Below are 27,828 nucleotides of genomic sequence, written 5' to 3'. Positions count from 1 at the left end.
CTTTGAGTTGACGGACTGCACATGCGCAGTTCGGCAGGAGACGACCACCCCGATTGACTTGTTTCTCCGCATGAGTTTAGCTAGCCAACGCCGCCATGACATCACCTACAAAGTGGGATCGAATATTTCTGTTGGATAAGCAGTTTTAGGCCATCTTCTCTGGTACTATCTTTGATTGAGGTTTCTCAGACGACCACCACCGTTAAACGGTCATCACTAGTTACCACAGCCACAAAGTCATCATTATGGCTAAACCTCGACTGCTAAACTTATGCTTAAACCTTAAACGAAGACCAAAAAAAAAACATTTTTGTTTTCATAATGAAAATGTTTTTTTTTACGATATAGCCAAGTTTTACTTTATGGCTGTGGTAACTAGTGACAACACAGACAAACTCACTAGTCTGGTCCTTCCCCACTATAACAAACTCTGAACTTTGACCCCCCCCAGTAGCGAACTCATCTGGTTCTGCAGCTCCTCCTCTTTGCAGAGCAAAGTGAGATCTCCATTCAAACACATCCAAAAACTCCGCAGGATGAGACTAAATTCTCTGCTATTCCGCCGCTGATCATCACTTCGCTCCATCGAAAGGAAAGTGACAGTGGAAACTGAATCGATTTCAATCGTTTAAGAGACGTAAATAGCTAAATAAAGTGGATAAGAATTTCCGCTCCGTGATACCGACTGGTGGTTGCTAGCAGGCTACTCCAACAGACTGCAAACATGGCGAGCGCCTCGTACCATATCTCTAATCTATTGGAAAAAATGACATCAAGTGACAAGGATTTCAGGTAAATACAATATTCTAACTATCTATGCATTTGAAATGACGCTGTGATTCTGAACTTTGACTCAAACCGGTATATCGTCCCGTATGAAAACCCTGCAAGTTAGCTAGTTTAGGCCTCAAATCAATTCTGTCGTTTGGCTAGTCTGCTAACGTTCGCTAGCTAGCTAGCTAACTAACAATTTTAGCCACTCGCTATAAACACATTCTTGCGAGGAACCCAGATTAACATGTTGACTTTATATTTCTAATTTCTCAGTTTTGCAAAGTGTATATATAGCTAGCTAGTTACATTTTAACACTCATGTTGCTAGCTAGCTGGCTAACTCACTCTGACAGTCGTTACTGTCAACGCTAACAAGCTAGGAAACTAGCTAACGTTTTGAGGTAGCAAAAGTTATCGAATTTGGCTAGCTAACTCAAGTAAGTGGACTACACTAGTTAGCTAGGTTGTTAACTAAGTAGTTAGCTGGAAAAGGCATTGCACATATCCTAGCAGTCTACAGATGCCATATGAATGATTGCTTAGCTAACGTCAGCTAACTACAGTACATCCCATAACATAATTCAGCCTGCATGTTTGTTGTTGGCTGATCGGGGAGTCAAAATGTAGTTCATTTAGTTAGCTGATCAGTTAGCTTTGAAGCATACCGCTACCTCACTGTCAGGTGTTTTATATTATATTAACCATACCAAACACACAATCATAAACAACTTGATTGAGTTCCAACCCAAACCGTGAATTAGTCTGAAGCCATATCAACTCCTCATTAGAGAAACAGTTTTTTTCCCCCAGAAAATATGATGATGTAAGCCAACATTCTGCTCTTCACAATTCTGTTACACTTGTCATGAACTTACATGTATAACTAACTACATAGTGGTAATCTACCACCTAATAAATGTTGACGTTTTTCCCCACTATCATCTTAGATGATGTTCCTGTAGTCTTGTTCTGGTGTTTTCCAGTGTTTCTCACACCTGTAGAGAGAGAGCGAGGGAGACACAAAGTAATTTGCTCTGAAATGTCAGATGTTACAACTATAAAACATATGGAATGTAAACAGTCCCCTGACATACTGAGTGCCTCAATAATATGTAATATCTGTCCTGTCCATCTCTGAAACTGTTGACCATAACCATGCATTAACCTCACCCCCGGGCGCAATTGCTAGAGTGAGCCGTCTGGTTGGATGAGATTTCCTATGTACTTGTGGGAACTCTTAGTCAATTTACGCTGCTTCTCAGATTCTCAGTCTTGCCAATAACTCTACAGATCCCAGACTATTTCAGGTTCATAACAATGACTGACGGTGGCTTGTGTTCTGTGGTACCTGGGGTGGAACGGTGAGAAATGGTACAGGACTATTGTACAGGGAGCCTGTTCCACTGTGTGCCCCCATTGCCTTGTAGTTTTGAGGGATTGCCTATGCAGCTGCCAAAAGCACGACTTGACACCAGCACAATGGATTATCCATCATGGTTGAGTCATATTTTACATCATCACCTCTACATTCTAAACTCTGAGTCTGGAGACGGGGGTTGAGTCATATTTTACATCATCACCTCTACATTCTAAACTCTGAGTCTGGAGACGGGGGTTGAGTCATATTTTACATCCACCTCTAGATTCTAAACTCTGAAGTGAGTCAGTCAAGAAGTAGCTGTTGAGAGTTTATGCCTAACCTCTGAGTCTGAAGACGGGGGTTGAGTCTGAAGACGGGGGTTGAGTCTGAAGACGGGGGTTGAGTCTGGAGACGGGGGTTGAGTCTGAAGACGGGGGTTGAGTCTGAGACGGGGGTTGAGTCTGGAGACGGGGGTTGAGTCTGGAGACGGGGGTTGAGTCATATTTTACATCGGGGTCTACATTCTAAACTCTGAAGTGAGTCAGTCAAGAAGTAGCTGTTGAGAGGGCCTAACCTCTGAGTCTGAAGACGGGGTTGAGTCTGGAGACGGGGGGTTGAGTCTGGAGACGGGGGGTTGAGTCTGGAGACGGGGGGTTGAGTCTGGAGACGGGGGGTTGAGTCTGGAGACGGGGGGTTGAGTCTGGAGACGGGGGGTTGAGTCTGGAGACGGGGGGGTTGAGTCTGGAGACGGGGGGTTGAGTCTGGAGATGGGGGTTGAGTCTGGAGACGGGGGTTAGACTATCTGCCATTTGTGTCAGAGGTAGGCCTATTTGAGTTCTAACATCACATTATAGAGGGAGGAAAGGAAGGCTCCTTGTTTCTGCACGTTTGCATGATGACATCATTATTAGCAGGGGAAATCAATGGCCTTTCACATTTGAGTGGGAGGTCTAATGTTATCCACTCTGTCATGTTTGTGTAGGTGTGAGTCTTTGTTGTCCTCGTCTAATATAGGGCCCTATAAAATGAGGGTGGTGGAGAACGAGGTCAGAATCCAGACATTAAATGGGTTCATTTGCACAAGATTGTCATAAAATATGAACAAAATGTATCAGTGGTTTGTATTTTCCATCAGCTCGGGAATACCCCTGTCTGTGTGTACACGTTTGTCTACCACTAAGTGTAGCCGTTAGCGATGATGCTAATAATGACAACAGTCTTCTGGTAGGTGGAAAGGCTTTCACAAACACCTTCTCAATTAAAAACTACAAAGTAGGTTATCTGGCAAAATTATATACACTGCTCAAAAAAATAAAGGGAACACTAAAATAACACATCCTAGATCTGGATGAAATATATTTATTAAATACTTTTTTCTTTACATAGTTGAATGTGCTGACAACAAAATCACACAAAAATGATCCATGGAAATCAAATTTATCAACCCATGGAGGTCTGGATTTGGAGTCACTCAAAATTAAAGTGGAAAACCACACTACAGGCTGATCCAACTTTGATGTAATGTCCTTAAAACAAGTCAAAATGAGGCTCAGTAGTGTGTGTGGCCTCCACGTGCCTGTATGACCTCCCTACAATGCCTGGGCATGCTCCTGATGAGGTGGCGGATGGTCTCCTGAGGGATCTCCTCCCAGACCTGGACTAAAGCATCCGCCAACTCCTGGACAGGCTGTGGTGCAACGTGGCACACCATTGGTAGATGGAGCGAGACATGATGTCCCAGATGTGCTCAATTGGATTCAGGTCTGGGGAACGGGCGGGCCAGTCCATAGCATCAATGCCATCCTCTTGCAGGAACTGCTGACACACTCCAGCCACATGAGGTCTAGCATTGTCTTGCATTAGGAGGAACCCAGGGCCAACCGCACCAGCATATGGTCTCACAAGGGGTCTGAGGATCTCGTCTCGGTACCTAATGGCAGTCAGGCTACCTCTGGCGAGCACATGGGGGGCTGTGCGTCCCCCCAAAGAAATGCCACCCCACACCATGACTGACCCACCGCCAAACCGGTCATGCTGGAGGATATTGCAGGCAGCAGAACGTTCTCCACGGCATCTCCAGACTCACGTCTGTCACATGTCCTCAGTGTGAACCTGCTTTCATCTGTGAAGAGCACAGGGCGCCAGTGGTGAATTTGCCAATCTTGGTGTTCTCTGGCAAATGCCAAACGTCCTGCACGGTGTTGGGCTGTAAGCACAACCCCCACCTGTGGATGTCGGGCCCTCATACCACCCTCATGGAGTCTGTTTCTGACCGTTTGAGCAGACATGTGCACATTTGTGGCCTGCTGGAGGTCATTTTGCAGGGCTCTGGCAGTGCTCCTCCTTGCACAAAGGCGGAGGTAGCGGTCCTGCTGCTGGGTTGTTGCCCTCCTACGGCCTCGTCCACGTCTCCTGATGTACTGGCCTGTCTCCTGGTAGCGCCTCCATGCTCTGGACACTACGCTGACAGACACAGCAAACCTTCTTGCCACAGCTCGCATTGATGTGCCATCCTGGATGAGCTGCACTACCTGAGCCACTTGTGTGGGTTGTAGACTCTGTCTCATGCTACCACTAGAGTGAAAGCAACACCAGCATTCAAAAGTGACCAAAACATCAGCCAGGAAGCATAGCAACTGAGAAGTAGTCTGTGGTCCCCACCTGCAGAACCATTCCTTTATTGGGGGTGTCTTGCTAATTGCCTATAATTTCCACCTGTTGTCTATTCCATTTGCACAACAGCATGTGAAATTTATTGTCAATCAGTGTTGCTTCCTAAGTGGACAGTTTGATTTCACAGAAGTGTGATTGACTTGGAGTTACATTGTGTTGTTTTAAGTGTTCCTTTTATTTTTTTGAGCAGTGTATAATGTTGATTTGCATAAATGATTAACAATCACGTGTACAACAGAAACACCGCTAACCAAACAGGTCTCTTGCTGGTGCCACAGAGTTAAAGGGTATCTACACCCCAAAAGTAGCATTTCTTAGATTTGACCCATATCTGTGGTTTAACCATTGTTGTGGACTTAGAACATCACATTTTTAAAAAAATGTACGTGTGATTTTTGACAGGAAAACCTGAAAAACAACTAAACAGAGAATGGAATATGGGGAAAAATAAAACATACAGTATTTTATAAGGTTCTACTGATGTTTATATAGTGCGGTGGTAGTGAAGATTGAGTTCCACTATAGAAGATCACTCCCTGGTAGAAAGTGTTTTCCCACGCACCAGTTTAGAGAGAGAGGAGTGTGGGTGCTCCCTTCCATTACCTTATGCTGTGTGGGTGCTCCCTTCCATTACCTTATGCTGTGTGGGTGCTCCCTTCCATTACCTTATGCTGTGTGGGTGCTCCCTTCCATTACCTCATGCTGTGTGGGTGCTCCCTTCCATTACCTCATGCTGTGTGGGTGCTCCCTTCCATTACCTTATGTTGTGTGGGTGCTCCCTTCCATTACCTCATGCTGTGTGGGTGCTCCCTTCCATTACCTCATGCTGTGTGGGTGCTCCCTTCCATTACCTCATGATGTGTGGGTGCTCCCTTCCATTACCTCATGCTGTGTGGGTGCTCCCTTCCATTACCTCATGCTGTGTGGGTGCTCCCTTCCATTACCTCATGCTGTGGGTGCTCCCTTCCATTACCTCATGCTGTGTGGGTGCTCCCTTCCATTACCTCATGCTGTGTGGGTGCTCCCTTCCATTACCTCATGCTGTGTGGGTGCTCCCTTCCATTACCTCATGCTGTGGGTGCTCCCTTCCATTACCTCATGCTGTGTGGGTGCTCCCTTCCATTACCTCATGCTGTGTGGGTGCTCCCTTCCATTACCTCATGCCGTGGGGCTGCCTCTCAGTGAGTGTGGGTGCTCCCTTCCATTACCTCATGCCGTGGGGCTGCCTCTCAGTGAGTGTGGATGCTCCCTTCCATTACCTCATGCCTTGGGGCTGCCTCTCAGTGAGTGTGGGTGCTCCCTTCCATTACCTCATGCCGTGGGGCTGCCTCTCAGTGAGTGTGGGTGCTCCCTTCCATTACCTCATGCCGTGGGGCTGCCTCTCAGTGAGTGTGGGTGCTCCCTTCCATTACCTCATGCCGTGGGGCTGCCTCAGTGAGTGTGGGTGCTCCCTTCCATTACCTCATGCCGTGGGGCTGTCTCTCAGTGAGTGTGGGTGCTCCCTTCCATTACCTCATGCCGTGGGGCTGCCTCTCAGTGAGTGTGGATGCTCCAGTCCATTACCTCATGCCGTGGGGCTGTCTCTCAGTGAGTGTGGGTGTTCCAGTCCATTACCTCATGCTGTGGGGCTGTCTCTCAGTGAGTGTGGGTGCTCCAGTCCATTATCTCATGCCGTGGGGCTGTCTCTCAGTGAGTGTGGGTGTTCCCGTCCATTACCTCATGCCGTGGGGCTGCCACTCAGTGAGTGTGGGTGCTCCCTTCCATTACCTCATGCCGTGGGGCTGTCTCTCAGTGAGTGTGGGTGCTCCCTTCCATTACCTCATGCCGTTGGGTTGCCTCTCAGTGAGTGTGGGTGTTCCAGTCCATTACCTCATGCCGTGGGGCTGCCTCTCAGTGAGTGTGGGTGCTCCCTTCCATTACCTCATGCCGTGGGGCTGCCTCTCAGTGAGTGTGGGCCATGGACCTCATGCATTATTCATTATTTTTCTTTCCTCTCTTCCTTCTCGCTGTCCCTCTTGTTTAAAAAGCTGCTTGCGTTCCGATGAGGGGGGGACACGTCAGAGATGATCAACGAGCCTAGTGTTGAGAAGCATAGTATTTAGGAAAAGGTCTTTGTTGAATCGCACCAGGAGTTCTATGATGTGTTAAGATGGAGACATGATGGTGTCTTAAAGCTGATTGTGTGTGATGTATACTCTCATGTATTAAATTGGATATGATGGTAAGTTAACCCCCCCACACACACACACACTCTTAAGAGATCAGAGCTGGTCTGTCTGGTATCTTCTAGTGCGTTAGGCCCCACACACACACACTCTTAAGAGATCAGAGCTGGTCTGTCTGGTATCTTCTAGTGCGTTAGGCTTCAAGCGTTCCTCTCCTCTGAGATATTAGCTTGATCTTTACACTAGTGTTGATTTGCTTTGGTTTCTAATGTCAGAGCACTTGACTTGTTTCCTTCTCTTAGGTCAGTGGTGTTAAAACCCTTCGGAGGGTTTCCTTCTCTTAGCTCAGTGGTGTTAAAACCCTTTCGGAGGGTTTCCTTCTCTTAGCTCAGTGGTGTTAAAACCCTTCGGAGGGTTTCCTTCTCTTAGCTCAGTGGTGTTAAAACCCTTTCGGAGGGTTTCCTTCTCTTAGCTCAGTGGTGTTACAACCCACCGGTCAAACCCTCCGAAGGGTCTTTCCTTGGCTCTAGCGACTCCTTGTGACGGGGCCGAGCGCCTGCAAGCTGAACCCGGTTGCCAGGGGAACTGTGTTTCCTGCGACACGTTGGTGCGGCTGACATCCGGGTTAAGCAGGCGGTGTGATAAATAGGTAGGCGGCGTAGGTGGGTCATGTTTTTGGAGGAGGCATGACTTCACCTCTCCCGAGCCCTTTGAGGAGTTGCAGAGATGAGCCAAGGGGTGTAGTTCAGGGGAAAATTGGGGGATATGCTTGTGGCCATACCACCCTGAACACGCATGTTCAGGGTCGGGCCTGATTAGCACTGGGCCGGGAGATCACCTGGGAGAATGCCAGGTGCAGTAAGCTATATAAAATAACAACGTAGACATAGTGTTCCCTAATGCTGGAAGCTCTGCTCTAGAAGATTCTTTAGTTGGATGTCTTACGAACGTATAACATCATAACCCTGTTAGTCTAACTGGGTCTTCTTTCTCCCTGTTTGTACCTGTAGATTCATGGACTCGTTATTCAACCACTCCACACATTTCTTGTTAACAAACTATCGTTTTGGCAAGTCGGTTAAGACATCTACTTTGTGCATGACACAAGTCATTTTTTCAACAATTGTTTACAGACAGATTATTTCACTTATAATTCACTGTATCACAATTCCAGTGGGTCAGAAGTTTACATACACTAAGTTGACTGTGCCTTTAAACAGATTGGAAAATTCCAGAAAATGTCATGGCTTTAGATGCTTCTTGTAGGCTAATTGACATCATTTGAGTCAATTGGAGGTGTATCTGTGGATGTATTTCAAGGCCTACCTTCAAACTCAGTGCCTCTTTGCTTGACATCATGTGAAAATCTAAAGAAATCTGCCAAGACCTCAGAAAAAAGATTGTAGACCTCCAAGTCTGGTTCATCCTTTGGAGAAATTTCCAAATGCCTGAAGGTACCACATTCATCTGTACAAACAATAGTACACAAGTATAAACACCATGGGAACACGCAGCCGTCACACTGCTCAGGAAGGAGACGCCTTCGTTCATCTCTAGGACACAGTACTTTGGTGCGAAAAGTGCAAATCAATCCCAGGGCAACAGCAAAGGACCTTGTGAAGATGCTGGAGGAAACCGGTACAAAAGTATTTATATCCACAGTAAAACGAGTCCTATATCGACATAACATGAAAGGCCACTCAGCAGGGAAGAAGCCACTGCTCCAAAACTGCCATTAAAAAAAGCCAGACTACGGTTTGCAACTGCACATGGGGACAAATATCGTACTTTTTGGAGAAATGTCCTCTGGTCTGATGAAACAAAAATAGAACTGTTTGGCCATAATGACCATCGTTATGTTTGGAGGAAAAGGGGGAAGCTTACACGCTGAAGAACACCATCCCAACCGTGAAGCTCGGGGGTGGCAGCATCATGTTGTGGGGCTGCTTTGCTGCAGGAGGGCCTGGTGCACTTCACAAAATAGATGACATCATATTGAAGCAGCATCTCAAGACACCAGTCAGGAAGTTATAGCTTGGTTGCAAATGGGTTTTCAAAATGGACGTTGACCCCAAGCATACTTCCAAGTTGTGGCAAAATGGCTTAAGGACAACAAAGTCAAGGTATTGGAGTGGCCATCACAAAGTCCTGACCTCCATCCTATATGGGTGGGCAGAACTGAAAAAGTGTGTGCGAGCAAGGAAGGAGGCCATCAAACCTGACTCAGTTACACCAGCTCTGTCAGGAGGAATGGGCCAAAATTCACCAAACGTATTGTGGGAAGCTTGTGGAAGGCTACCCGAAATGTTTAACCCAAGTTAAACAATTCTAAGGCATTGCTAACAATTACTAGAGTGTATGTAAACTTCTGACCCACTGGGAATGTGATGAAAGAAATAAAATCTGAAATAAATAATTCTCTCAACTATTATTCTGACATTTCACATTCCTAAAATCAAGTGGTGATCATAACTGACGTAAGACAGGGAATTTTTACTAGGATTACTAGGGTAGGGTAGCCTAGTGGTTAGTGTTGGACTAGTAACCGGAAGGTTGCAAGTTCAAATCCCCGAGCTGACAAGGTACAAATCTGTCATTCTGCCCCTGAAGGCAGTTGACCCACTGTTCCTAGACCAGTTGACCCACTGTTCCTAGACCAGTTGACCCACTGTTCCTCGGCCGTCATTGAAAATAAGAATTTGTTCTTAACTGACTTGCCTAGTTAAATGAAGGTAAATAAATATAACATCATAACCCTGTTGGTCTAACTAGGGTCTTCTTTCTCCCTGTGTGTTCCTGTAGATTCATGGCCACCAACGACCTGATGTCGGAGCTGCAGAAAGACTCCATCAAGCTGGACGATGACAGTGAACGCAAGGTGGTCAAGATGATCCTCAAGCTACTGGAAGACAAAAACGGAGAGGTCCAGAATCTGGCCGTCAAATGGTGAGAGATCTCTGTGTGTGTGTGAGGGTTTCCATTAGGAAAATGTGGCACTGGACAACGTGGCCCGGGAAGATTTTAATTTACAAGCTATTATTTCAGACATTTACCTGACCCATATGCATTGAGGTGTATAACATCCACCCAGTCCACCCACGGTGCTCAGAATGACGGAAATCACCTTTTTAGATGATGGTAATTCATCTTAACATGCATCTCGTGTAATAAAGCAGTCCAATAAAACGTCATTTTCAAATATTTGTCAAAATGCAATTGGGGGGGGGGGCGAAAACACCATTCTAAACAGCTCACACTGATAGCTGTTCCATATGTGACAGAAATGTACATCTCTGTTAGAAACTTAGAAAAAGGGGAGATCTAATGATGCAACAACTATCGTGGGTTGTTAATATGAGAAATGACATAGTGGTGGATCCAATAGAACAGGAGAGAGATGACATAGTGGTGGATCCAATAGAACAGGAGAGAGATGACATAGTGGTGGATCCAATAGAACAGGAGAGAGATGACATAGTGGTGGATCCAATAGAACAGGAGAGAGATGACATAGTGGTGGATCCAATAGAACAGGAGAGAGATGACATAGTGGTGGATCCAATAGAACAGGAGAGAGATGACATAGTGGTGGATCCAATAGAACAGGAGAGAGATGACATAGTGGTGGATCCAATAGAACAGGAGAGAGATGACATAGTGGTGGATCAATTGGGAAATTAATGGAAATACATTTGCCGAAATGATATAATTGCAACGGTCTATGAATATAAACAATGTAAAATTACTTTTAAACCAAAAAGCAGGACTTGGTTATAGAGGAATTGAGGATGATTGGTTTCTTATTGTTGTTGATGTTGCTGTGGATAGTTTCAGATCACACGCTCGTAGGCCTATGTGCATATTTGGGAAGCCCGCAAATCTGGGCAGCGCTTGTGTCAATGGACCTAGCTGACTATTAAGTTGCGGCTGTCAATGAAAAGCATTTTCAAATATTTGTGAAAATTATGTCTCGAGTATATTTTTATAACGTAGAGACGAGAAGGTAAAGTCTCTTTCCAGAATGTCTCTGCTGCCTCCCGCCAAGTCTTGAGCATTCAGTGTTTCATAGTGTAAATTTATTGGCCCCATTTACGTCCTCATTAGTAAATGTACCGTTAACCCCCGTCATTTGGTTACATTAATGTCTGTTAATGTCTGTAATTAATTAGTCATTTACCGTCGTCGTTCTCAGAGTTGAAACATAGAACTTCACAACCTGCTACACTTGTGAGAAACAAGTTTTTTTTGTTTTACTTCATAACCATCATTTATGAGATTGTACATTTTTTAAATTTAATTGTCTTGTGTTTGGAATGCTCCATGTGACCAATGAGCACGTGTGTGTTTTCTCTGTCCTGGTCATGTTGAGGGAGCATATAGAAGAACAGGGCCTGCTGCGCCAAAATGTAGGAAAGTGTTTTTTTTTAACATCCATTGTGAATGATATTAAAGTCCTCACAGTAAGCAACTTGAAACATCTTTCCAACAGTCTTCCCCCTCGATAATAATCACCAGTCCTCGGTGTGAAAGAGCGATGGGTCTACTGCTGCATTGGCCAATAGGCTGTGAGTTCCATGCGCTCCTTTCTTTAGCCACCAATGGACCCACAGTGTATCAATGTGTCCATATGACAGAGAGGCTGGTTGATCTCGTGTTCATTTACTTCTTCTTTTTTTTTTTTTTTAAACGTTGATATTTTTATCATTTTCATTCAGATTGTTATGATTAATCACGTGACGACAGTGATTTTGAGAAACAAACGTTATTTAAATAGTTTTGAACTGTTCCACAAATAAGCGCATATGAAAATCATAACTGACATGCAGAATAGTGGGATAAATGATATGCTTCCCCAAACTTGAAACTCAACGTGCTGCCTATGAAGTCTTCAAACACGGAACAAAAATGTAAACGCATCAATGTCAACAATTTGACTGAGTTACAGTTCATATAAGGAAAACAGTACATTTGAAATAAATTCATTAGGTCCTAATCTATGGATTTCACATGACTAGTTAGTGGTGCAGCAGTGGCTGGGCCTGGGAGGGCATAGGCCCACCCACTGGGGAGCCAGGCCCAGCCACTGGGGAGCCAGGCCCAGCCACTGGGGAGCCAGGCCCAGCCACTGGGGAGCCAGGCCCAGCCACTGGGGAGCCAGGCCCAGCCACTGGGGAGCCAGGCCCAGCCACTGGGGAGCCAGGCCCAGCCACTGGGGAGCCAGGCCCACCCACTGGGGAGCCAGGCCCAGCCACTGGGGAGCCAGGCCCAGCCACTGGGGAGCCAGGCCCAGCCACTGGGGAGCTAGGCCCAGCCACTGGGGAGCCAGGCCCAGCCACTGGGGAGCCAGGCCCAGCCACTGGGGAGCCAGGCCCAGCCACTGGGGGGGAGCCAGGCCCAGCCACTGGGGAGCCAGGCCCAGCCACTGGGGAGCCAGGCCCAGCCACTGGGGAGCCAGGCCCAGCCAATCAGAATGAGTTTTTCCCCCCACAAAAGGGCGTTATTACAGACAGAAATACTGTCCAGGTGTCTGGTCTCAGACTGTCCCACAGGTGAAGAACCCGGATGTGGAGGTCCTGGGCTGGCATGGTTACACGTGGTCTGTAGTTGTGAGACCGGTTAGATGTACTGCCAAATTCTCTAAAACATAGTTGGAGGCGGCTTATGGTAGAGCAATGAACATTCAATTCTCTGGAAACAGCTCTGGTGGATATTCCTGCATTCAGCATACCAATTGCACGCTCCCTCAACTAGAGACATCTGTGGCATTGTGTGGTGAAACATTGCACATTTTAGTGGCCTTTTGTTGTCCCCAGCACAAGGTGCACCTGTGTAATGATCTTACTTTTTAATCAGCTTCTTGATATGCCACACCTGTCAGGTGGCTTGTCTTGGCAAAGGAGAAATGCTCACTAACAGAGATGTAAAACTATTTTGTTTACATTACAAAGCTTTTTTTTAAACTGAATTTATGGGATCTTTAATTTCAGCTCATGAAACACGGGACCAACACTTGTTACATGTTGAGTTTTATATTTTTGTTCAGTGTAAAATAATTGCCTCCACCTTTCTGTAACGGATGTGAAACGGCTAGCTAGTTTTGCGGTGGTGCTGGTGTAACGGATGTGAAACGGCTAGCTAGTTAGCGGTGGTGCTGGTGTAACGGATGTGAAACGGCTAGCTAGTTAGCGGTGGTGCTGGTGTAACGGATGTGAAACGGCTAGCTAGTTAGCGGTGGTGCTGGTGTAACGGATGTGAAATGGCTAGCTAGTTAGCGGTGTTCGCGCTAAATAGCGTTTCAATCGGTGACGTCACTCGCTCTGAGACCTTGAAGTAGTTGTTCCCCTTGCTTTGCAAGGGCTGCTGCGGCTTTTGTGGAGCGATGGGTGACGTTGCTTCGTGGGTGACTGTTGTTGATGTGTGCAGAGGGTCCCTGGTTCGCGACCCGGGTATGGGCGAGGGGACGGTCTAAAGTTATACTGTTACATTTCCATGGTTGGATTTAGCCTTTAGGTTACTCTGAAGAAAGGAAAAACATGCCTCATAATATGACATAACATACTTTATGGTTTGAAACCAGAATATTTTATCGAAATGCGTACGGCCTAAAGCTCCCATTGTAAAGTGGTGGGAGACGCGCCGACAGTTTTTATTCCTGCACTTGAATGGGAGACATTCTTCAATTACCAGTTGAGAAATAAAAATAGTAGCCCTTCTTCTTAATCGAGCACCAAAACTGTTTTGAACACAAACGAATAGCATTTTCAAAATGAACGGGCTTATAGAAGCACATGTTTTACTCCGGCAGGAACACGCTGAGGAGCTGCAGGGGAAATGCAACTCTGTAGGTTGTGTTGGATACATAAGATGACCAATCAAAATACACACAGGCCAATTTAATTCCACAAAATTATGCAAATGAACCTATAGACCAATAAGCACGTCGGTCATTATTTTATTATTTAGCAATGGGAGTGTTTTTTCTCCTGGACACTTTGGCCGGCAACAGTTGAAACAATTTTTTTTTTTTTTTTTGAGCTTTTCATGTTTTTCTACAATGAAAACCCTGGTGTCTCTGATTTAATTTAAGGCACCATTATAGAGAGGTTCAAAACATGGCTGTCAAACACCGAGACTGAGAGAGGGGCTGAATCACCTGACTGACTGGGCCCTTGGGCCCTGTGGGAGACTGTCTAGTCCCGAACCATCTGTCTGCCACTGTGTCTCTCTGCCACTGTGTCTCTCTGTGTCTCTCTGCCACTGTGTCTCTCTGCCACTGTGTCTCTCTGCCACTGTGTCTCTCTGCCACTGTGTCTCTCTGCCTCTCTCTGTCACTATGTCTGTCTCTCTGCCTCTGTCTGCTTCTTTGTCTGCCACTGTGTCTTTCTGTCTCTGTGTCTTTCTGTCTCTGTGTCTTTCTGTCTCTTTGTCTGTCTCTGTGTCTTTCTGTCTCCGTGTCTTTCTGTCTCCGTGTCTTTCTGTCTCCGTGTCTTTCTGTCTCTGTGTCTTTCTGCTTCTGTCAGTCACTCTGCCTCTTTCTCTCTGCTTCTATCAGTCACTCTGCCTCTTTCTCTCTGCTTCTGTCAGTCACTCTGCCTCTTTCTCTCTGCTTCTGTCAGTCACTCTGCCTCTTGTCTCTCTGCTTCTGTCAGTCACTCTGCCTCTTTCTCTCATTTAACATTACATTTAAGTCATTTGGCAGACGCTCTTATCCAGAGCCTCAAATTTCTCTCTGACATCCAGTGGAACAGTAGTGCATCTAAATCTTTTCGGTGAGAGGGATTCTTTATCCTATCCTAGGTATTCCTTAAAGAGGTGGGGTTTCAGGTGTCTCCGGAAGGTGGTGATTGACTCCGCTGTTGTCGTGAGGGAGTTTGTTCCACCATTGGGGGCCAGAGCAGCGAACAGTTTTGACTGGGCTGAGCGGGAACTGCTTCCTCAGTGGTAGGGAGGCGAGCAGGCCAGAGGTGGATCAGTGCCCTTGTTTGGGTGTCTCAGAGCCTGGAGGTACTGAGGTTTCTCACAGCTCTAGGCAAGCACCATGGTCTTGTCAGTCACTCTGCCTCTTTCTCTCTGCTTCTGTCAGTCACTCTGCCTCTTGTCTCTCTGCTTCTGTCAGTCACTCTGCCTCTTGTCTCTCTGCTTCTGTCTCTGCCTCTTTCTCTCTGCTTCTGTCAGTCACTCTGCCTCTTTCTCTCTGCTTTCTGTCAGTCACTCTGCCTCTTTCTCTCTGCTTCTGTCAGTCACTCTGCCTCCTCTGTCAGTCACTCTGCCTCTTTCTCTCTGCTTCTGTCAGTCACTCTGCCTCTTTCTCTCTGCCTCTGTCAGTCACTCTGCCTCTTTCTCTCTGCTTCTGCTCTGCCTCTTTCTCTCTGCTTCTGTCAGTCACTCTGCCTCTTTCTCTCTGCTTCTGTCAGTCACTCTGCCTCTTTCTCTCTGCTTCTGTCAGTCACTCTGCCTCTTTCTCTCTGCTTCTGTCAGTCACTCTGCCTCTTTCTCTCTGCTTCTGTCAGTCACTCTGCCTCTTTCTCTCTGCTTTTGTCAGTCACTCTGCCTCTTTCTCTCTGCTTCTGTCAGTCACTCTGCCTCTTTCTCTCTGCCTCTGTCAGTCACTCTGCCTCTTTCTCTCTGCTTCTGTCAGTCACTCTGCCTCTTTCTCTCCATCTCCGTTTCTCTCTCATTCATATCGTTTCACAACACTGAGTATTGGACTGTGTTATTGAATAACTCTGTGATTGCTTCAGTTTTATTTGTCTTATTGTATATTTGACATTTTTGTCTCGATTTTTCACATCAGAGCAGCATTGATTTTTATCTTCCTTGCCCCAGCTAGGGGAACATGTCTCGGTGCTTATGAGCCAACGGCAGTGTGATCGTCTCGGCTCTCACGCTCAACAAACCATTTAGAATTAGGCTTTTAAGGGATTATGTGATCAATGAGAAGATGAATTCAAATGGATCTCTCTCTAGGCTGTATTTCTCTCACATCTCCAGTGTTTAATATAGGCTACAGTCACACTGCAAGTTTGCCTGCTTTCGTATCGCTGCCGTTTTGAAGTAGTAATCTACTCTGTTGTGTGTCGTGAACACAGACGGTCAGAAAGGCCTGGCTGCACCACTATGTAAGAAAATAAAAGATATTAACATTTTAAGGCTTTTTATTTATTTTTTGTTGCTCTAGATTGCAGTAAATGGCACTTACAGGTGTTTAAAAAAACACCCCGCAAAGTTCTGTCGTTACAGAGATGACGGATCAGGTGACACTGACCTGGATGGCCAGAACAAGTAGGCTCAACTGATGTACTGTTTTAATAAACAGGTCTCTTCCTCTCTCTGCTGCTGACGACAAGAGGCCCTAGAACTGTCTGGTTGAGCCGCTCTCGGCCTGACTGGTAACATGGTAGTGTGTTACTCAGTGTCTCTTCCTCTCTCAGCCTGACTGGTAACATGGTAGTGTGTTACTCAGTGTCTCTTCCTCTCTATTTATGGTAGTGTGTTACTCAGTGCTCTCTCAGCCTGACTGGTAACATGGTAGTGTGTTACTCAGTGTCTCTTCCTCTCTGACTCAGCCTGACTGGTAACATGGTAACATGTGTGTTACTCAGTGTCTCTTCCTCTCTCAGCCTGACTGGTAACATGGTAGTGTGTTAGTGTCTCTTCCTCTCTCAGCCTGACTGGTAACATGGTAGTGTGTTACTCAGTGTCTCTTCCTCTCTCAGCCTGACTGGTAACATGGTAGTGTGTTACTCAGTGTCTCTTCCTCTCTCAGCCTGACTGGTAACATGGTAGTGTGTTACTCAGTGTCTCTTCCTCTCTCAGCCTGACTGGTAACATGGTAGTGTGTTACTCAGTGTCTCTTCCTCTCTCAGCCTGACTGGTAACATGGTAGTGTGTTACTCAGTGTCTCTTCCTCTCTCGGCCTGACTGGTAACATGGTAGTGTGTTACTCAGTGTCTCTTCCTCTCTCGGCCTGACTGGTAACATGGTAGTGTGTTACTCAGTGTCTCTACCTCTCTCGGCCTGACTGGTAACATGGTAGTGTGTTACTCAGTGTGTTTTGATTAAACAACAGCCCTTTTGTAAACAAGAGACCCACTTCACATGGCTCAGAGTGGGTCACAACGTGGTGTTATCATGACATTAGATTAACTCTGGACTTCTGTTGAGACCAGAGAACCAGTTAGATTGTGTTCCAGCCTGGGCCCGTTGGTCAGTAAGGTGAAGGAGTACCAGGTAGTTTATATATATATATATTGTGTTTCAGCCTGGGCCCGTTGGTCAGTAAGGTGAAGGAGTACCAGGTAGTTTATATATATATTGTGTTCCAGTCTGGGCCCGTTGGTCAGTAAGGTGAAGGAGTACCAGGTAGTTTATATATATATATATTGTGTTCCAGCCTGGGCCCGTTGGTCAGTAAGGTGAAGGAGTACCAGGTAGTTTATATATATATTGTGTTCCAGCCTGGGCCCGTTGGTCAGTAAGGTGAAGGAGTACCAGGTAGTTTATATATATATATATTGTGTTCCAGCCTGGGCCCGTTGGTCAGTAAGGTGAAGGAGTACCAGGTAGTTTATATATATATATATTGTGTTCCAGCCTGGGCCCGTTGGTCAGTAAGGTGAAGGAGTACCAGGTAGTTTATATATATATATATTGTGTTCCAGCCTGGGCCCGTTGGTCAGTAAGGTGAAGGAGTACCAGGTAGTTTATATATATTGTGTTCCAGCCTGGGCCTGTTGGTCAGTAAGGTGAAGGAGTACCAGGTAGTTTATATATATATATATTGTGTTCCAGCCTGGGCCCGTTGGTCAGTAAGGTGAAGGAGTACCAGGTAGTTTATATATATATATATTGTGTTCCAGCCTGGGCCCGTTGGTCAGTAAGGTGAAGGAGTACCAGGTAGTTTATATATATATTGTGTTCCAGCCTGGGCCCGTTGGTCAGTAAGGTGATGGAGTACCAGGTAGTTTATATATATATATATATTGTGTTCCAGCCTGGGCCCGTTGGTCAGTAAGGTGAAGGAGTACCAGGTGGAGACTATAGTGGACACACTGTGTACCAACATGCTGGCAGACAAGGAGCAGCTCCGAGACATCTCCAGCATCGGACTGAAGACGGTCATAGGAGAACTACCCCCTGCGTCCAGCGGTAAGTACCACCCTGACCTCTAACCTGTACCCTGATCACTTTTCCACTAGACACGGGCCTTCACAGAGCTGATCTTGGATCAGTTTTTGCTTTTTTTAAAGTTCATGATGAGTAAGGTTATGTGGACCGAAGGGCCCGATCCATGAACTTATAGACTATCCCCTCTACTGATGGGGTTGTAGTGTGTTAGGTGATGATCTGATGGACTATCCCCTCTAGTGATGGTGTTCTAGGTAATGAACTGACGGACTATCCCCTCTAGTGATGGTGTTATAGGTAATGAACTGACGGACTATCCCCTCTAGTGATGGTGTTATAGGTAATGAACTGACGGACTATCCCCTCTAGTGATGGTGTTATTGTGTGTTAGGTAATGAACTGACGGACTATCCCCTCTAGTGATGGTGTTATAGGTAATGAACTGACGGACTATCCCCTCTAGTGATGGTGTTATAGGTAATGATCTGATGGACCATCCCCTCTAGTGATGGTGTTATAGGTAATGATCTGATGGACTATCCCCTCTAGTGATGGTGTTATAGGTAATGAACTGACGGACTATCCCCTCTAGTGATGGTGTTATAGGTAATGAACTGACGGACTATCCCCTCTAGTGATGGTGTTATAGGTAATGAACTGATGGACTATCCCCTCTAGTGATGGTGTTGTAGTGTGTTAGGTAGTGATCTGACGGACTATCCCCTCTAGTGATGGTGTTATAGGTAATGAACTGATGGACTATCCCCTCTAGTGATGGTGTTATAGGTAATGAACTGACGGACTATCCCCTCTAGTGATGGTGTTATAGGTAATGAACTGATGGACTATCCCCTCTAGTGATGGTGTTATAGGTAATGAACTGATGGACTATCCCCTCTAGTGATGGTGTTATAGGTAATGAACTGATGGACTATCCCCTATAGTGATGGTGTTATAGGTAATGAACTGATGGACTATCCCCTCTAGTGATGGTGTTGTAGTGTGTTAGGTAATGAACTGATGGACTATCCCCTCTAGTGATGGTGTTATAGGTAATGAACTGATGGACTATCCCCTCTAGTGATGGTGTTATAGGTAATGAACTGACGGACTATCCCCTCTAGTGATGGTGTTATGGGTAATGAACTGACGGACTATCCCCTCTAGTGATGGTGTTATAGGTAATGAACTGACGGACTATCCCCTCTAGTGATGGTGTTATAGGTAATGAACTGATGGACCATCCCCTCTAGTGATGGTGTTATAGGTAATGAACTGATGGACCATCCCCTCTAGTGATGGTGTTATAGGTAATGAACTGATGGACCATCCCCTCTAGTGATGGTGTTATAGGTAATGAACTGACGGACTATCCCCTCTAGTGATGGTGTTATAGGTAATGAACTGACGGACTATCCCCTCTAGTGATGGTGTTATAGGTAATGAACTGATGGACTATCCCCTCTAGTGATGGTGTTATAGGTAATGAACTGATGGACTATCCCCTCTAGTGATGGTGTTGTAGTGTGTTAGGTAATGAACTGACGGACTATCCCCTCTAGTGATGGTGTTGTAGTGTGTTAGGTAATGAACTGACAGACCATCCCCTCTAGTGATGGTGTTATAGGTAATGAACTGATGGACTATCCCCTCTAGTGATGGTGTTGTAGTGTGTTAGGTAATGAACTGACAGACCATCCCCTCTAGTGATGGTGTTCTAGGTAATGAACTGATGGACCATCCCCTCTAGTGATGGTGTTATAGGTAATGAACTGATGGACCATCCCCTCTAGTGATGGTGTTATAGGTAATGAACTGATGGACCATCCCCTCTAGTGATGGTGTTATAGGTAATGAACTGATGGACCATCCCCTCTAGTGATGGTGTTATAGGTAATGAACTGATGGACTATCCCCTCTAGTGATGGTGTTATAGGTAATGAACTGATGGACCATCCCCTCTAGTGATGGTGTTATAGGTAATGAACTGATGGACTATCCCCTCTAGTGATGGTGTTATAGGTAATGAACTGACGGACTATCCCCTCTAGTGATGGTGTTATAGGTAATGAACTGACGGACTATCCCCTCTAGTGATGGGGTTATAGATAATGAACTGATGGACTATCCCCTCTAGTGATGGTGTTATAGGTAATGAACTGACGGACTATCCCCTCTAGTGATGGTGTTATAGGTAATGAACTGATGGACCATCCCCTCTAGTGATGGTGTTATAGGTAATGAACTGACGGACTATCCCCTCTAGTGATGGTGTTATAGGTAATGAACTGATGGACTATCCCCTCTAGTGATGGTGTTATAGGTAATGAACTGATGGACTATCCCCTCTAGTGATGGTGTTATAGGTAATGAACTGATGGACTATCCCCTCTAGTGATGGTGTTATAGGTAATGAACTGACGGACTATCCCCTCTAGTGATGGTGTTATAGGTAATGAACTGATGGACTATCCCCTCTAGTGATGGTGTTATAGGTAATGAACTGATGGACTATCCCCTCTAGTGATGGTGTTATAGGTAATGAACTGATGGACTATCCCCTCTTGCTAGATGTCCTCCTTACATCCTGGTTAATCTCCAGCTGTGTTCAGGCCTTTCCCAGTCATGTGGAGGGAGACATGGAGAAGAGAGCATCTGTTAACAGCCCTGCTTTTCCCATCACCTTTGGGCATCAGCCATCTTGGCTTGACAGCAGTATGACTCATTTAGCTCACTCAGCCTCTTTCTGTCTCTCTCTGTCTTTCTCCTCTCCAACCCCCTCCCCCTGTTTCTCTCCCTCTCTCTCCTCTCCACCCCCCCTGTCTCTCTGTCTCTCTCTCCTCTCCACCCCCTGTCTCTGTCTCTCTCTCCTCTCCACCCCCCTGTCTCTCTGTCTCTCTCTCCTCTCCACCCCCTGTCTCTCTCTCTCCTCTCCTCCACCCCCCTCTCTCCTCTCCAACCCCTCCCCCTGTTTCTCTCCCTCTCTCTCCTCTCCAACCCCCCCCTCTCTCCTCTCCTCCACTCCCCTCCCCAGGCTCGGCCCTGGCTGCCAGTGTGTGTAAAAAGATCACAGGCCGTCTGACCAGTGCCATCGCCAAGCAGGAGGATGTGTCAGTTCAGCTGGAGGCTCTGGACATCATGGCTGACATGCTCTGCAGGTTGGTGTGTGTTCTCCACTGTCTGACTGTTGGTGTGTGTGTTCTCCACTGTCTGACCTCTGACCTGAACCCAGGTTGGTGTGTGTTCTCCACTGTCTGACCTCTGACCTGAACCCAGGTTGGTGTGTGTTCTCCACTGTCTGACCGTTGGTGTGTGTGTTCTCCACTGTCTGACCTCTGACCTGAACCCAGGTTGGTGTGTGTGTTCTCCACTGTCTGACTGTTGGTGTGTGTTCTCCACTGTCTGACCTCTGACCTGAACCCAGGTTGGTGTGTGTGTTCTCCACTGTCTGACCTCTGACCTGAACCCAGGTGTGTGTTTGTTCTCCACTGTCTGACCTCTGACCTGAACCCAGGTTGGTGTGTGTGTTCTCCACTGTCTGACCTCTGACCTGAACCCAGGTTGGTGTGTGTTCTCCACTGTCTGACCTCTGACCTGAACCCAGGTTGGTGTGTGTTCTCCACTGTCTGACCTCTGACCTGAACCCAGGTGTGTGTGTGTGTTCTCCACTGTCTGACCTCTGACCTGAACCCAGGTTGGTGTGTGTTCTCCACTGTCTGACCTCTGACCTGAACCCAGGTTGGTGTGTGTTCTCCACTGTCTGACCTCTGACCTGAACCCAGGTTGTTGTGTGTGTTCTCCACTGTCTGACTGTTGGTGTGTGTGTTCTCCACTGTCTGACCTCTGACCTGAACCCAGGTTGGTGTGTGTGTTCTCCACTGTCTGACTGTTGGTGTGTGTTCTCCACTGTCTGACCTCTGACCTGAACCCAGGTTGGTGTGTGTGTTCTCCACTGTCTGACTGTTGGTGTGTGTTCTCCACTGTCTGACCTCTGACCTGAACCCAGGTTGGTGTGTGTTCTCCACTGTCTGACCGTTGGTGTGTGTGTTCTCCACTGTCTGACCTCTGACCTGAACCCAGGTTGGTGTGTGTGTTCTCCACTGTCTGACTGTTGGTGTGTGTTCTCCACTGTCTGACCTCTGACCTGAACCCAGGTTGGTGTGTGTGTTCTCCACTGTCTGACCTCTGACCTGAACCCAGGTGTGTGTGTGTTCTCCACTGTCTGACCTCTGACCTGAACCCAGGTTGGTGTGTGTGTTCTCCACTGTCTGACCTCTGACCTGAACCCAGGTTGGTGTGTGTTCTCCACTGTCTGACCTCTGACCTGAACCCAGGTTGGTGTGTGTTCTCCACTGTCTGACCTCTGACCTGAACCCAGGTGTGTGTGTGTGTTCTCCACTGTCTGACCTCTGACCTGAACCCAGGTTGGTGTGTGTTCTCCACTGTCTGACCTCTGACCTGAACCCAGGTTGGTGTGTGTTCTCCACTGTCTGACCTCTGACCTGAACCCAGGTTGTTGTGTGTGTTCTCCACTGTCTGACTGTTGGTGTGTGTGTTCTCCACTGTCTGACCTCTGACCTGAACCCAGGTTGGTGTGTGTGTTCTCCACTGTCTGACCTCTGACCTGAAGCCAGGTGTGTGTGTGTTCTCCACTGTCTGACCTCTGACCTGAACCCAGGTGTGTGTGTGTGTGTGTTCTCCACTGTCTGACCTCTGACCTGAACCCAGGTTGGTGTGTGTTCTCCACTGTCTGACCTCTGACCTGAACCCAGGTGTGTGTGTGTGTGTTCTCCACTGTCTGACCTCTGACCTGAACCCAGGTTGGTGTGTGTGTTCTCCACTGTCTGACCTCTGACCTGAACCCAGGTTGGTGTGTGTTCTCCACTGTCTGACCTCTGACCTGAACCCAGGTTGTTGTGTGTGTTCTCCACTGTCTGACTGTTGGTGTGTGTGTTTTCCACTGTCTGACTGTTGGTGTGTGTGTTCTCCACTGTCTGACCTCTGACCTGAACCCAGGTTGGTGTGTGTGTTCTCCACTGTCTGACTGTTGGTGTGTGTTCTCCACTGTCTGACCTCTGACCTGAACCCAGGTTGGTGGGTGTGTTCTCCACTGTCTGACCTCTGACCTGAAGCCAGGTGTGTGTGTGTTCTCCACTGTCTGACCTCTGACCTGAACCCAGGTGTGTGTGTGTGTTCTCCACTGTCTGACCTCTGACCTGAACCCAGGTTGGTGTGTGTTCTCCACTGTCTGACCTGAACCCAGGTTGGTGTGTGTGTTCTCCACTGTCTGACCTCTGACCTGAACCCAGGTTGGTGTGTGTGTTCTCCACTGTCTGACCTCTGACCTGAACCCAGGTTGGTGTGTGTTCTCCACTGTCTGACCTCTGACCTGAACCCAGGTTGGTGTGTGTGTTCTCCACTGTCTGACCTCTGACCTGAACCCAGGTTGGTGTGTGTTCTCCACTGTCTGACCTCTGACCTGAACCCAGGTTGGTGTGTGTGTTCTCCACTGTCTGACCTCTGACCTGAACCCAGGTTGGTGTGTGTTCTCCACTGTCTGACCTCTGACCTGAACCCAGGTTGGTGTGTGTGTTCTCCACTGTCTGACCTCTGACCTGAACCCAGGTTGGTGTGTGTTCTCCACTGTCTGACCACTGACCTGGACCCATTATAGACTATAGATGGTCCTTTGTCATTGGATTACTTCATTAGTCAAATGGATATCTAAATGTATTTCTGATTTCTGCCTGTTAAAATGAGTTTGGGACGGTCCAGGAATGTTCTGGGGTTATTTAACTGTTTCTGGACCAGGACGGTACGGGAATGTTCTGAGGTTATGTAACTGTTTCTGGACCAGGACGGTCCAGGAATGTTCTGGGGTTATGTAACTGTTTCTGGACCAGGACGGTCCGGGAATGTTCTGGGGTTATGTAACTGTTTCTGGACCAGGACGGTCCGGGAATGTTCTGGGGTTATTACATTTACATTTAAGTCATTTAGCAGACGCTCTTATCCAGAGCGACTTACAAATTGGTGCATTCACCTATGTAACTGTTTCTGGACCAGGACGGTCCAGGAATGTTCTGGGGTTATGTAACTGTTTCTGGACCAGGACGGTACGGGAAAATATTTGACAAGACGGGACAGGAATTAATTTTCACTCCTGGTGCCAACCTCTAGTCTGCTGGTGAACTTTCACCCCTCCATCCTGTCCTGCCTGCTCCCTCAGCTGACCAGACCCTACGTAGTCTATCATACCGCCTGATGACACTACTTATCATAGTGCTAACCTCTCTCCCTCTCCTTTAACAGACAGGGTGGTCTGCTGGTGAACTTTCACCCCTCCACCCTGTCCTGCCTGCTCCCTCAGCTGACCAGACCCTACGTAGTCTATCATACCGCCTGATGACACTACATAACACTACTTAACATAGTGCTAACCTCTCTCCCTCTCCTCTAACAGACAGGGTGGTCTGCTGGTGAACTTTCACCCCTCCATCCTGTCCTGCCTGCTCCCTCAGCTGACCAGCCCCCGCCTGGCGGTGAGGAAGAGGACCATCATCGCTCTGGGTCACCTGGTCATGTCCTGTGGGAACCTGGTGTTTGTGGACCTGATTGAACACCTGCTGTCAGAGTTGTCTCGTAACGACTCCATGTCCACCACCCGTACCTACATTCAGTGTATCGCAGCCATCAGCAGACAGGCCGGACACAGGATCGGTGAGTTTCACACAGACACACAGACACGCAGGCCGGACACAGGATCGGTGAGTTTCACAGAGACACACAGACACGCAGGCCGGACACAGGATCGGTGAGTTTCACGGAGACACACAGACACGCAGGCCGGACACAGGATCGGTGAGTTTCACGGAGACACACAGACACGCAGGCCGGACACAGGATCGGTGAGTTTCACAGAGACACACAGACACGCAGGCCGGACACAGGATCGGTGAGTTTCACAGAGACACACAGGCTGGACACAGGATCGGTGAGTTTCACACAGACACACAGACACACAGGCCGGACACAGGATCGGTGAGTTTCATGGAGACACACAGACACACAGGCTGGACACAGGATCGGTGAGTTTCACACAGACACACAGGCCGGACACAGGATCGGTGAGTTTCATGGAGACCCTGGGGAGGCGATAGAAGTCATGTTGATAACGTAGTGGAATATCTTTCATTTTTCTAGTTGAACGGTTGATACAGAAACCCTGCAGTAATTTGTATTTCAATTTCAGGACATTTTGGAACTTTTTTTATATTTGGAAATGTCAAACAATTTAGCCAACATTTTTCCAGTTAATGACCCCTTCTTTAGGTGGCAGGGTGGCCTAGTGGTTAGAGGCAGGTAGCCTAGTGGTTAGAGGCGGGTGGCCTGGTGGTTAGAGGCGGGGTTGGCCTGGTGGTTAGAGGCGGGGTTGGCCTGGTGGTTAGAGGCGGGGTTGGCCTGGTGGTTAGAGGCGGGGTTGGCCTGGTGGTTAGAGGCGGGGTTGGCCTGGTGGTTAGAGGCGGGGTTGGCCTGGTGGTTAGAGGCGGGGTTGGCCTGGTGGTTAGAGGCGGGGTTGGCCTGGTAACTGAAAGGTTGCTAGATTGAATCCCCAAGCTGACAAGGTTCAGGGGGAGAACGACAGATTTGTACAAGGCAGCACTGTTCCTAGGCCGTCATTGAAAATAAGAATTAGTTCATAACTGACTTGCCTGGTTAAATAAAGGTTAAATAACTACTAAATATATATATATTTGGCTTTCTCATAATTACATGATGTAATATTACTGTAGGAGCTAGGAACACAAGCATTCACACTGCTAAATATGTGTATGGACCAATCACATCTGCTGAATATGTGACCAATCACATCTGCTGAATATGTGACCAATCACATCTGCTGAATATGTGACCAATCACATCTGCTGAATATGTGACCAATCACATCTGCTGAATATGTGACCAATCACATCTGCTGAATATGTGACCAATCACATCTGCTGAATATGTGACCAATCACATCTGCTGAATATGTGACCAATCACATCTGCTGAATATGTGACCAATCACATCTGCTGAATATGTGACCAATAGAATGTGATTTGAGTTGTGCAGTTCATACACAGTGTCATTTCTCCAGGAGAAGAAGTGACTCGCCAGCCAGCCTCTTGTGACCTGCGTTAGTTGTCAGTCCTGTTCAGGAGAATTACATTTGAGGTCACCGGGGTCGACGTTGAATCTTATATTTGGGAATGAATTAATATGGATCCGTTGGAGCTGTTCTGTGTCTCTCTGTGTCTCTCTCTGTGTCTCTCTCTGTGTCTCTCTCTGTGTCTCTCTCTGTGTCTCTCTCTGTGTCTCTCTCTGTGTCTGTCTCTCTCTCTCTCTGTCTCTCTGTGTCTCTCTCTGTGTGTCTCTCTCTCTGTGTCTGTCTCTCTCTCTCTCTGTGTCTCTCTCTGTGTGTCTCTCTCTGTGTCTCTCTCTGTGTGTCTCTCTCTCTGTGTCTGTGTGTCTCTCTCTGCGTCTCTCTCTGTGTCTCTCTCTCTGTGTCTGTGTGTCTCTCTCTGTGTCTGTGTGTCTCTCTCTGCGTCTCTCTCTGCGTCTCTCTCTGCGTCTCTCTCTGCGTCTCTCTCTGCGTCTCTCTCTGCGTCTCTCTCAGGTTTTATTGACTGCCAGACTTCAGCCAAGTCCATCTGTGAACACCTTTGAGATTTCAGTCAGGCTAGATGTGTTTGTTTTAGGTATTTTACTTAGTCAAGCCCACTGCTCCTCGGGGAGCCCGGGACATTGACAACATTTTAAGTATTTTAGCGTTTTCTAGGTGAAATAATATATTAGACAATCTTTCATTTCCATTAGACTTCTTTTTTTTTTAAAGAATAACCCCCGAAGGAAGTCATTGTCTCCTTGATGTTTGAGAGAAGCCATTACTTCTGGTCAGGGACGTGGAGGGACGCAACAGTTTGACAGGAGACGGGAGAGTCTCCTCTTTCTGTCCTTATTTACCTGTCAATCTGTCACTTTCTCCTCTCTCTGGAAGAGTGGAGGAGGGAGAGTGTTTTTGTGGAGGGAAATGGAGAGAGAGAGAGAGAAGTCATTGAGGCTAGCCTAGCTCCTCTTCCTCTCTCTTTTCTCCCTCTTTTTTTTCTCCCACCCCATCAACCAATCACACGCAGTGTTTGATGAGCCAGGGACGGCAGTGATTTAAGATGTGCAAGATTACTTCAGTGAAGAGCAGCACTCCAAAACTATTTCTCTCCTCGTTCTCCCACCGGTCTCTCTCCATATCCTGCCATCCCCTGTTTTTAATTAACTTTTCTTGTCATCTTGAAAGAGCTCGCTCTACAATTTTGCTAAAAAACACAAAAGCCTTTATCTAGCTGTAACTTGTAATTTGCTCTTCTCAGTGGGTTCTGGGCTCTTTTTTTTAAGTCTGAGGCTTTACTTCCCTTCATGTCCCATTTTAGATGAAAGAATATGAAGCTGTTACTAATGGAGTGACAGCTAACATTCAGTTTGAATGGAATTATTAACGTGTGTGTGTCCGTGTGTGTGTGTCCGTGTGTGTGTGTCCGTGTGTGTGTGTCCGTGTGTGTGTGTGTGTGTGTGTCCGTGTGTGTGTCCGTGTGTGTGTGTCCGTGTGTGTGTGTCCGTGTGTGTGTCCGTGTGTGTGTGTCCGTGTGTGTGTGTCCGTGTGTGTGTGTCCGTGTGTGTGTCCGTGTGTGTGTC

General features: G+C 47.1%; 1 protein-coding gene across 1 annotated transcript in view; it reads left to right on the top strand.

Moving 5' to 3' along the window:
* Positions 1-455: 455 nt before the first annotated feature.
* cand1 (cullin-associated and neddylation-dissociated 1) overlaps positions 456-27,828 on the top strand; it is a 70,491-nt gene continuing 43,118 nt past the window's right edge. The window contains 5 exon segments of the mRNA XM_065022082.1: positions 456-792; positions 9,775-9,918; positions 17,966-18,120; positions 21,134-21,257; positions 24,563-24,819. Of these exon segments, the coding sequence (XP_064878154.1) occupies positions 725-792; positions 9,775-9,918; positions 17,966-18,120; positions 21,134-21,257; positions 24,563-24,819 (748 nt within the window). The 5' untranslated portion in view covers positions 456-724.

Source organism: Oncorhynchus nerka, linkage group LG8, assembly GCF_034236695.1.
Source record: "Oncorhynchus nerka isolate Pitt River linkage group LG8, Oner_Uvic_2.0, whole genome shotgun sequence".
NCBI classification, from domain to species: domain Eukaryota; kingdom Metazoa; phylum Chordata; class Actinopteri; order Salmoniformes; family Salmonidae; genus Oncorhynchus; species Oncorhynchus nerka.
Note: the sequence above shows the minus strand (reverse complement) of the source record. Positions and strands in the feature narration are given on the sequence as shown.